Source organism: Poecilia reticulata, chromosome 11, assembly GCF_904066995.2.
Source record: "Poecilia reticulata chromosome 11, P_reticulata-male-v2, whole genome shotgun sequence".
In the NCBI taxonomy this organism is placed as follows: Eukaryota; Metazoa; Chordata; class Actinopteri; order Cyprinodontiformes; family Poeciliidae; genus Poecilia; species Poecilia reticulata.
Genome location: NC_088840.1, coordinates 2,816,817 through 2,829,041, shown reverse-complemented (window position 1 = coordinate 2,829,041; position 12,225 = coordinate 2,816,817). Strand labels below are relative to the sequence as shown.

Below are 12,225 nucleotides of genomic sequence, written 5' to 3'. Positions count from 1 at the left end.
TGTTTCTTTACATACAGTGTGGAGGCGCCGGAATAAATGATTACCAGCAGCCTCGGACTTTAAAAATTATGCTTCCGAAATCTCTTGATGGCGATTCCGCAAAGAGGATGAGACTCCCTCACCCTCCCTGTGTCAATCACGACAGAAGCCCTTTTTAGTAAGAGCGAGTTCTGACCACGTCTATATGATCACTGGGAATATCCGTCTCACTTAGAGTTTCAGTGTTACCACTAACGTCAAAATATCTAATCATGAAAATTGGTGGTGCCTCACAATGTTAATAAAACGACTAGTTTTCTGGTTTAATATTATAATAAATGTTGATAATATACATATTTTTTCTATTTCAATAGCAAAGTAAACCACCCGAAACGCATGATGGGTAAAGAAAGGGCGTGACCCTCTTCACTCTTGTTATGCTATTGGTTGTTGTGTTCGGCCGACGCAGTGTTTTGATTAATCTAAAGTAAATATTTAAAACGACTGTTAAAAAGTGACTATCGTCGTGAAAGGGCATTTTCATAATTGTAGAAGTTGTTATATTTTCACTCCTGTTAGTAGTAGGAAATACAAAAATTAAACATGATCAAAAATACCAAAGTTTTAAAACCCTTCAAATTTCACTTATTTTATTAGTTTACTTGAATCATGACTGGACAAAACAACAAGGTAGGACCAGGTTTAAATTATAAAAAAAAAATATTCACCAACATATACTACACTGAAACTATTCCTCACTCACCCTTCACAGGAATAAGCACAAAATGTTTTCATAATAGTAGGAATACAGTATTTGTGATCTGTGATTCATAAGCACAAATGGCCTCCTGTTTGTCCTGTATTTTTTCAATCCAAATTCAGCACCAATTCTCAGACGTTATATTCTAGTTTATAAAACAGCATGTTGTGATTTATTGGGTTGAAAAAGTATATTGAAACTGCGTATTTATTTTAACTGAGGTTACAGTGTCTGTAAAATCTATTCACCTTCTTGAATGTTTTACCCTTTTCATTGCTTTCACAAATCAATTGTGAAAAATAAATGGTAAAGCATCCATTAATGTCAAAGTTAAAACAGATTTCTACATAACAAGGACAAATAAAAATATTAAATTAAATGTAACATAAAATAAGTGATTGCATCTATTGACATCTTTATTCACCCGCTTTATAGTGACTGATCAAATTAGTAGCAAGTTTTACTGAAAAACAATAAAACCCAATATAATAATGGTAAGCAGGGCATGAAATCTGTCATTCACATAAAAAGACAAATGCAGCACAACGAATTGCTCTGGCCTCAGGCCAGGGATAAACGAGGACTCTGTGGAATTCAGACCAAAGCTACTTTATAAGTGAATGGTTTACATATGAAAAGAAGGACTTTAAAGCATGATATGTCCACTCCAGGTTATTTTGTGAAGAGAGATTTGAAAAAATTGTTGACATTCAAAGCTGGTTGAGACATATCCCTAAAAGACTTGCAGCAGTAATTACAGCAAAAAGTTGTTTAGTATTGATGGTGCTGGATAATGCAAAAAATCCAATAGAATAAATACCCTGTGGTCATAATGTAACAAAAAATCAGAAAAAAATTCAATGTGTATGAATATTTTTGTAAGCCACAATATCACATAAATTATATATATGAATATAATAGAGTTGAAACTCATACCTTCATAAGAATGGTAACCCTTACATACACAAAAGTCTAGTTTTAATATTGGATGATTTATGCGATTTGTCCACTAGACAGGCTAAGCGGAAAGGCAGGGCAGTAGATATACACCAGTATTGGGCAAGGTTAGGGTTTGGATTAGGCCACTCAAGTTAATAGAAAGTTCTAATTAAGACTGACATGCAAACTCATGTGTATGTGAGTGTTTGTGATGGTGGGTGTCGGAGAGTTACAAGTAACCAGTCCAAATATGATATATTGAACATCTATTTATTCATTCTTTTATCAGTCACTGAGATTACATCACCCCAAAAAAATCTTATAAGTGACAAATTAAAAAAAAAAAGTAAAGTCATGAATTCTAACCTCTGAAGAGTTTATGTGATTTAGTTCCACAGGTGCATTTTCTTTATCATGAAAAGTGATTTAGACCAAACAGTTTGTACAACATATGAGAATCTTAACATTTTCTCTTCTTCAAAGCCTTGTGCAAACTGAAAATAAAGTTTGGTGACCAATTAAGAAACATGTGATTGTTACCAGAAAAAACAACAACTTTAAAATAAAGTGACATTATAGAATCTGAAAAGATACTCCTAGCTAACAGCTGTGCTAAACTAGCCTTAGCAAAATCTGACTGAGCCACTTTCTTGTTCTCACTTCCTAAACTGATTCCTCAGCTAATAGTTATACAGTTAATACTATTAACTGTATAACTAAGATGATCTTAAATTAATATGTATATGTAGATTAATCAGTTTGAAAATGAAGTGTAGTTCAAAACCTAACTAGCATGGTTTAGCAGATGCTGTTCCAACTTTTTCTCCAGTCCTCGTCCTTGGACTTAGTACATATGCTGCAATGTAAGGCTGCCTCTATCTCTAGATTCAGCCCCCACACATACGCAACAATATTCTCAGATCACACTTCAAAGCCACACATCCAGATTTCTGTAAAAACATAACTTCTTTCTGCACATTACCTGACAAGAGAAGCTGGGTTTGCAGTGGAAAGTGACAATGATTTGCATCGCCTACATCACACCTAATGTAGTAATACGACTTGAGACGTTATTTTCAATGTTACGCTTAGTTGATTCCCATTGGTGGCTAAAGAGGCATTTGAGTCAAAATTGAAGAAAGTTAAAAAGGCAGCCATCTTTATCTGCTTTGGTTAATAAATTGAACAGTTGGGTAAAAAGAGCAGTAGACTGAAATGATGGAGTCAGTAAAGAATGACAGCATGTTATTCATCATGATCAGCTTGACCCTGTATAAAGGAGGAGACAAGGGAAAAGGTAATAACTGGAGCATAGTCAGAAATACTCATTTAAATTGAATCTATCAAGGCAAAGAACCTGTAAGACAAAGTCTTCCTGCGCACTCAGAACATACATGAACAAAAATATATAGAAAAGTGAATTTGAGTGTAAGAGTAAAAAATAAAGGGATGCTGCAGATGTAGCATACTATCGTCCTTATCTTACACTGTGCTATAACATATATTGTATGCTGAATTAACTAAATATTCTATATTATAGAACAGAATAAATGTCTGGCAATCTTGTGTTTGGTGGTGGAGGTTTAGTAGGTAGCGAAGACGAGTCAATTCCTAAGTTAAGAGTTCTGCGTTATCAGGCTGTTTGTTTTAAACCTCTTTAGTCCAAAAGAAGGCTGAAACCCGTGAAGGCTGCATGTCACGTTTGCAGCTGCAGCTTTGTTGTAATTACATTTCACTCTTCACTGAGTATGGCATTGTAAAAGAAAGAGTGGTGGTTAAATTAGTCATGAGTTTTGGGTTACTTTTAGGGATGCACCGATTGCAGTTTTCTGGCTGATCGCAGATTGCCAATCTTTAAGAACCCTGACCTTGACCATTCCAATAGCAAGAAAGTTGCTGAGTTGGTAACAGTAAAGTAACTATCCTTAACTGCAAACATGCAGACATGATATGGTGGGTCGGTCTGTCAGTCAAACCTCTCTTGTGGCAGAGTAAAGGAGAACAGTGGCTGATTTTTAGACCTTTACCCAGGTAGTTAAGATCAGTGGACAACATCAGCTTCATATGTAAGTATCAGTCGATCACTGATCTCCGAAAATGAGGGAAATCAGGCCTGAGTGATTGATTCACCCCTAGTAACTTTAGTAGTAAGTTGATATATTTTAGAGTATAATTTAGAACTCCCAACAAATAAATATTTTTTTCTACAATTAAGGTGCAAAAATCATCTTCCTCCTTGACTAATAAGACATAGTTTGGGTTTTGAGAATTTTGAGATTACATTAATAGTAACAATTTTAAATGTTGATGAAACATTTAACTTTTTCCTCTTGTAAGATTTAACAAGAAGAATGTGTTCACTCCCCGCTATAAGAAAGCTTCTTGTCAGTTTTACCTTGAAGAATTGAAGCAGAAACATCTTACCTGAGCCTCACACACGGAGAAATAGACCCAGAAGTATACTAGCACACTTATTTGTCATATATCAGAAGTCTGCAAAAGACAAAAAGCAGTAGAAAACAAACCTTTTAATTTGGTAGCTGGCTGGCTAATATATTATCTTAAAGCTAAAGTTAAAAGAATTGATCCCATAGCAGTCATTGTTAGATAGACCATCAAACTAAAAGGAAGAACACAGTGGATAGACTTTTGTTTGGAAACATGCACCAATCACTTTCAAACGCAAGCAAGTTCAAAGAACAGCTCAGAATAGCAGTCACTGAAAAAGACCTGAATGAACCATCAAATATTATCTTAGACCTTATCAAGATATAGGTTGATTCAAAAAAAATTCTGATGAACATGACATTATTTAAAAGTCATGAAAATTATCCAAAACACTGCAGTAACCATGCCAGACCTATAGGCGGCAGTACAACACCGCCATGACAAAAAACACCCAAAACAGAGGCATGAACTTGAACGTCACATGTTGATGTTCTTGAGGTTGAGAGTTGCGTTAGAGCTGGGGTTCTGTCTTTAGCTCAATGTTTTATGGTTATCAACATGAAAACTCAAAGGTGGCATAAGGGGAAACACCAGGTTGGCACTGAAAGACCTTTTCAGACCTACAGTTTTCACGGCTCCTAAAGCATGCTTTTTATTAGAATGCAAAGCTGAGACAATAACAGCTTGTTATGTACTTTGCGTGATGTTATTCCTGTGAGAAGAGCAGTTCAGTAGAAGCTAGTTATGCAATAGTTAACTGTCAACCTGTTAGCTTGCGAACCTGAATATATCAATGTTAATATGTCCTTTATTCAGCATAATTAGCTTATATTCACACCTTTTAGTACATGAACTGAGTTTGTGTCACAGCTCAGAACTGTGCAGATCCACCCACAGAAGATACCTAATCTCTACGCTGTAAGATTTGACTTACAACTTGAATGTTACAAAAGATGCGCTAATTTTATGATGATTGAAAGAAAAATTTTAAAAATAAGTAGAGCAAGGAAAAGTTTTGTAGCCATGTAACAAGTGACAGAAAACAAGTTTGATTGAGGGTGAAGGGGAGAAGCCTAATGAGAAATTCACCCACCTAACACTACCAGTGTCTGCACTTGGAAAGTTGAAGTTACTACACTCTATAAAGCCTTTCGCTTTCAACTGTGACTTTCAAAAAGGGCTTAAAAGAGAGCTGAAGGAGTTTTTGTTTGAGTTACTTACTCTTGTGTTTTTGTAAGATGAAAATGGTTGGAAAATCGTTCCAAACCTTCAGTTTTTCCCACTTAACAAGTGGGAACAACAAGTCTCACAGCATGTCTCACAATTTTCCCATGATTCCAGTTTCCTCTCAGTGTCATCTGTACAAATAAAACTGTTACAGTTTTATCAATCCTACCCTAAGTTAGTGACTGCATATAGAAAAAAAAAATAAAAAAATTATTTTCCTTTACCAATTCAAACAATTCTTAGTGAGACATTAATACCTCTAGTGTCCATCTTTCTTATTACTAGTGTTAATTACAGATGCCTTAAATGGAACCACTAACCTTAGTACCATGGTCTATCTGCATGTAAACATCTTAACTACAAATATCCTCAGATTCTGATGGTATGCATCTATTTACAAGATGATTAAAGGTTTAAAATCGGTTTGGTGTTAGTGCACACAGTTTACAATAACAGGAGGAGCAGCACACCGATTTACACTTATTGCAGTATGCTGTGTCTCTTTACACTATCAACTTCAACAGCTTCCTGTGATCTCTTTGCACACCATCTCTATAGTTTTTATTATCTACGAGTTACAACAGAGTGTAGGCAAAACATTGCACAAACTTTGACAGGTAGACCTTACAATCATAAGTCCGTTTGCTCCTGTACTCAGAGAAGGGCATATGGCTGGGTTCTGTTTTTCACATTGGGTAAGGCTCTATGCACCTGGTGTTATGTCTCACTACATAGATTCCACCTGCCAATAAGACTGGAATGCACATTTCAGTCTGGCAATAATCCCAGCTCTTAGAGTGACCCAAACAAAGACAAGGGCACAAGTCACAAAGTAAGGAAGGAACAGTGGCTACATCACAGGGTGCTGACCCAGAGTGGTCTGGGTTTTATGGACGGCTGCAAGACGAGGTGAGATCTCAGTGCGATGGGACAGTTTATGAACACAAAGAATCAACAGTTAGCAGTGGCAGCCCTTCTCCGGGGAAGCAGTTGCAAGTTCCTCTTCATCATCACCCGGGTAGAGGACCTTTGCAGTGAGGCCACTTTTAACGCCATCCCAGCCATCACGGGTAACGATCTCCCCCATCTTCATCAGCTCGAAGATATCTCTGGTCAGCAGCTCGAACGCCCGGTCCACATTGCTGTTGCACTTAGCCGACGTCTCGATGTAGCGGATTCCCAGATCGGCGGCAAGCTGCTCGGCCTCATCCCGGCTCACCTTGCGGTCCTTGTTGAGGTCGCTCTTGTGGCCGATGAGAATGTAGACCATGTGGTGGGGCAGGATGTGCTCGCTCACCTCCTTGTGCCATTCTTTCACATGGTCAAAGGTCTTGCGGTTGGTGAGGTCAAAGACTAGCAGTCCCCCAACAGAGTTGCGGTAGTATGATGTTGTGATAGACCTAGAGAAAAAAGAAATTATTGATAAATTCATAACTCAGAACAAATGTATTCTTCATCAAAGCAAAGCTTATGTTGGTGTGCTCTAGAAAATGACTGGTCATTCTCCTAAGATGAGTGAAAGAAAGTCAGAAATTTGAGCTAGGGGGTTTAGGGAAATTGGAAAAAAAAGTCACATTGTCTAGTAGACAAATTAAAGTTGTGCAGAATCCACATCAATAGTTTCCTAAGCTCCATTTTTTCAGAGACATACATTTCCTGCACTATCAATCCTGCTTTTAGTGTAGGTCTGAGATTTATGTCTCTTCTGAGAAGTCCAGATACAATCCGATTCAAGGTTAAAGTTCTTGTCAGATCAAGTGTTGAGTCAGGTCTAGAGCTGGTTGAGATCACACCAGTCCCTCAATATTTTACACTATCAGAGACAAGCTGTAGGTCAGCTCATTAGATTTTGGAAGCCATTTTACAAGGTCTGCATGAAAAGATTTAATCAGCCTGTGTTGTGTGGGTTTCAAAGGAAATTCTTAATCAGCTCTGATAAAGATGGCTTGATCTCACACTGACAAACTTTGAAAAATCCAACCTCTAATTAGAGAATGTTTATTCAGTGGGGATAATTATCTATATTAAGAAATAAAATCTTTGTTTACACTGTGGGTTAGTGGAGGTTTTTTTCTACATGAAGGTTCTGGCATTGCTTTTTCTGATAGGTTTTTGTGGACTCAGTCTTGTTTTTGTGTCTTTCTCCATTCCGCTGCTCTGAAACCAGGTCATTTATGTTTACTCCCAGTCGGTCGGGACAGATGCCCTCTCGCACTGAGCCTGGTTCTGGTGCTGCTGGAGGTTTCTTCCTGTTAAAGGAGAGTTTTTCCTCTCTACTGTCACTACGTTTACATGCTCAATATGAAGGATTGCTGCAGTGAGTGACACAACTCTACATGCTTGTCCAGGAGGAGTGAACGCTACAAATCGATGACATGATATAATCTGCTGAGTTTCCTTTGACAAAATTAATTTTACAAATTTGAATAATAAACTGAACCTGATGACACTGATAACTAGTTGAAATATATGTACTTGGCTTTTATTCTGACTATATGACTGGATTTAATTGGCTTTACTTTGTAAAGTACCTTCAGACAATACTTCTTTTGAACCAGCACATTATACACTAAGTAAACAAAACTGAATAAATGTAACATAGAATGAGTCTTTTCTTTTTGACATAAAATTAACATCCTCACACATACTCCATAACTTTTAGCCTTTCCTGGTTATCAGGTCGCAAAGCAAAATTAATGTTCTGGTAGAAAAACAGAAAATGGAGAAAGAAAACAGATTTCAACTGAGACCTCTACATAATTCAGCAAGAAGCAAACTTGATTGACCCAGACAGACACCCACCGAGCACCACTAGAGTGGACACACTCCCAAAGTGGGGGAGAATGTAGGATCTAAAGTTTCTACAGGTTGTTATGGAGACACGTTGATTTTAAGACGGGGTCAAAGTCACTCTATGGAAAGCTGTTAATACTAAGTAATTGTGCTGAAAGCTTTTCCAGTGGGTTCAAATTTGAAAATAAAACAAAAGCACATTCACCGAGGTAAGCACTTCATAACAGTGTGTAGTTCAACTGCCATCTGCTGTACCATCTGAACTGGCTGTCATGGTAACACTACATGCGGCATGTGTGACTTCACCAGAGTTTCCTTATGGCATGTTCCAGTTCTCAGCAGCTTCCTAGTCTGTATTCCTGATATTTATAGCGATTACTGAGTCAGCATTTACACAATGTAAGATGACAGCAGATGTGCTACGCTAAATGCAACACTACCACGGTTCATAGTTTAAGAATGACATCAATAAATGTGCCTGTGATATGATGTATGCATTCTGCTAACAGGAAGAAGTGCAACACAAACAACATGTTGGGAGGCCGTCTGGATAAGGCGCTACGTTAGCATCAGTCATGGTTACTGATAGGGAGACCAGAGAATCAGAACCAAGCAGTGGTCTTCAACCCTTCATCTCAAACTGGGCAGGTTGCATGATCAATAAATATAGCTGACTTCCTGTACACTCCCTTATTCAGCGTATTAATGATATCAATGCATGGATGGATAATTTCCTTCAATTAAAGGCACATAATGACATTTTATAGCACAATCAAGTAATTCTATTACTGCCAGGTGTTGTAAAAATGTTTCCTATAGATCAATATGACATAGAAATTTTACTTTCTATATTTTTATTTAAGGCCTTGAATTTGGACCTCTGCTCTTTCTAAAACTCCGCCTTCAGGAAGTCATCAAAACATGGCTCCTCTATTAACTCTTTAACAAAGTTTTTTATTTCTTTTGCTCTGAGAAGTATCTCCTGTAATGAGCTCAGCAGATTTACAGTTCCACCAGGTGTTGCTAATTGCTGCTAGCTAGTCTGAAGGAGCTGAGTGGGGGACTCACAGGGAGGACTACTCTGAGACAGAAACTGCAGCTCAGAGGAGGAGCTAGCAATAGTGGAGGCTGGTTAGGCCATTTGAACAGCCGAATGGTTGCCATGGAGATTAAAGGATTTCTCAATGCATGAAAGGATCAAGGTAACACTCCAGGTATGTTTTTGATCAGGGAATAAACATTATAACATGATCTAAAGCTAAAAAAGTCAGTTTGACATGATACTGTCCCTTTTAAATAAAAATAAGATAGAAATGCATCAAAATGTCAATGTGCAATGGTGCAAAATGTCTAGCACAATACGGAAGCCTTTCTCAGTTCACTGTCTGTTAAATGCAGAAATGAAACATGGAATTTGGTCATAAAAACAAACAGTGATTCAGTTTGGAAAAGTGGATGGATCTTCCTGTTATCATTCATGTAAAGGTTAACACATTTTCTATCAAAGGGTGACTCTGAAAAAACAAGTACCATATTTTCCGCACTATAAGGCATAGAATGAGTCTTTTTCTATACGCATTATAAGGCGCATAGAATAGACGCTACGGTTACCATCCGTATTGAACCTATAGGAGACAAGGGTCCCCGAGTACCTTATATACTACGCTGCCCCAGTCATTGTTTCACTCACACTCGTGTGCGTGTGTGTGTGTGTGTGTGTGTGTGTGTGTGTGTGTGTGTGTGTGTGTGTGTGTGTGTGTGTGTTGGTGTGTATGTTGCATAACCACACACTATTTACTGTGGGGAAGAAGAGCAAGGCTGGTGTGTGAAAGCATTGGTCCTATAGCAGGAGTGAATCATGATGTACAGGATGTGTGATGACTGGCTGAGGTCACAAGGTCAGCATGGGCATGTGGACCACCCAATCAAAACAACATCTGCTATTAAAATTCACATCCAGACGTTCTGGAAATATATTTTGATGAATTTAGGTACATAATTTAGACAAAAAAAAAAGATTTGTCTCTATATAATATTAATTAGTGGGAGGGGAAAAAACTATGACATTTTGGTTTCTGGGCTGAACTTTGACAACAATTTGTCACATAATAACCAGAGATTTTAATATGTTTTATTGAGATTTTATGACACAGTGGAAGGAAAATGAGATGTAGTCTCAACATTTCTCTCAAATAATACATTTCAGAATTGTGGCTTGCATTTGTACTCAGCCTTCCCGAGAGGCAGCACCTTACAGAGGAACCTTCCTCTGAACTAACGCTTTGACTCTACCAGCTGTGAATATCTGCAGACTGACCTTTGAACCCGTCCTGCCTGAGAACTCCGGCTCAGGCAGATTGGATGGAGAATAAAAATCTTTCTACCAGCGCTGGAACTAATGATTATGTTAGTAACTGATTATGCTGATAATTAATCAGTTAACCAGATGAAAAATTGTTACTTACGGAGATTTTGTTTTTCATTTAACCATGTCAGCCTTTTTTTTAAACACAATACAAGGAATGGCTGGAAAGATGCAAATAAACAGTTCATTTTGTTTAAATAAGAAAAACTTTTTTTTTGCCTAAAAATTAATAATAGCATTCATTTTGTAGCAAAAGATGCACCTGCAGCAAAAAAAAGCCATCCTAACATCAACATGTGAAAATCTCAGGCCTTTCTGAGGAGTATTCTTTTGATTAAATGATTAATAATTGCACAACAAAAGGTGCTTAATATGAGATTTATATTTGTTTGTTTTCTTACAGAATCGCAGATGAAGCTAAAACTGCCACATGAGGACTTCTCGAAAACAAACAGCATGAGTTCTGTTTTTTCTGGGTGAACTACATTACATAAAAAGAAAAACCGAGTGGCATCCTTGAGCGGAGTGAAGCCTGATGGGAAACACCTTCAAAAGGAAAAGCAGATCTAAGAGCGAAGCTGCTTCTTAAAAACAGAGAGTCATTTCTGTCCGACAGCCCAGCAAGCATCACAAACAGCAACAGCTGGCTGACTGCTACAATAGTTACACAAATCTAGATTAGCTCTGACTTTGGCGTTGCCCTGGAGACCGTGGGACGGGAGGATGGGGATTCAACCCGCGGCCTAAATAAGAGGAGACTCCCCATCATCCGCGAATGAAATGCTGCGTGTCTGCTGCTGTTCCCCCGGCCGGGCCGTCTGTCCTCACAGCCTCGTTATGATTCTCCACACCGAGGCAGAGGGACGGTCTGGGTGAAAAATGACACACAGGGCGAGCTGCCACACACACAGGCCCGCATTATCGAACCTAAACCTGGCTCATGATGGCTGCTGCGTCGCGGCTCAGCGTTCACATCAGATCTGATCCCCGTCGTACCTGAACCGCTCCTGTCCGGCCGTGTCCCAGAGCTGCAGCTTGATTTTCACCCCGGGCTCGATGTCCAGCGAGCGGGCGTAGAAATCCACCCCCACAGTGGGATCCGCCACGTCGCTGTAAATCCCGTCCGTGAAGCGCTTCAGCAGCGACGACTTCCCCACGGTGGAGTCCCCCAGCAGGATGATTCGGAACTGGTATTGCCACAAAGTATCCATGGCATGACTAGCGGCAGAGATGCGGCGGTGGAGGAGGTGTTGTGTGTGTGTGTGTGTCGGGTGTGGGGGGGGATGCTGGGTGGGAAACAAAGCCGTGTGTTTTCCACGGAGCCCCGGCTGCTGCTGCTGCTGCTGAGCGGCCGCAGCAATCATGTGACAGCTTTACCTCTGCTCCACTCCACAGACACAGACCGGAAACAGGAGCAGGGACGGAGCGGGCCAGGCGGCTTGTTAACAGAGCGTATTAGTGAAGTATTAACCAGCTTCAGCCTTTATGTGAAACCTGTAGCATGATGCTAACACTGCTTTAGCTTTATTCCCCCTCTGCTGGTAAACCTCTGAGCTCAGAGCCGGAGCTGTCCGCGGTCCTGAAGACTGATGTCACCCCCAGATTAAAACTGCTGTGGTGGTCACGTGCTGATCGAACTATTACTGGCAATAAAAGCTGGCGATACCTTATACTGCTGTGTTTTATTATTTGGAAAGTCCAGTTTCTGCATGCT

General features: G+C 39.2%; 1 protein-coding gene and 1 non-coding gene across 2 annotated transcripts; both read right to left on the bottom strand.

Annotated features, from left to right (window-relative positions):
* Positions 1–20: 20 nt before the first annotated feature.
* On the bottom strand, positions 21–156 carry LOC145553930 (U11 spliceosomal RNA). The gene has a single exon (XR_014090001.1). It is a non-coding gene; the product is annotated as a U11 spliceosomal RNA (small nuclear RNA).
* Positions 157–1,929: 1,773 nt separating this feature from the next.
* Positions 1,930–12,206, bottom strand: rab42a (RAB42, member RAS oncogene family a). Its single transcript, XM_008421298.3, has 2 exons — positions 11,508–12,206; positions 1,930–6,753 (listed from the first exon to the last, which is right to left on the bottom strand). Exons 1-2 carry the CDS (start codon positions 11,873–11,875, stop codon positions 6,312–6,314), a joined length of 810 nt encoding a protein of 269 aa, XP_008419520.2. The 5' UTR covers positions 11,876–12,206; the 3' UTR covers positions 1,930–6,311.
* Between the last annotated feature and the right edge of the window lie 19 nt (positions 12,207–12,225).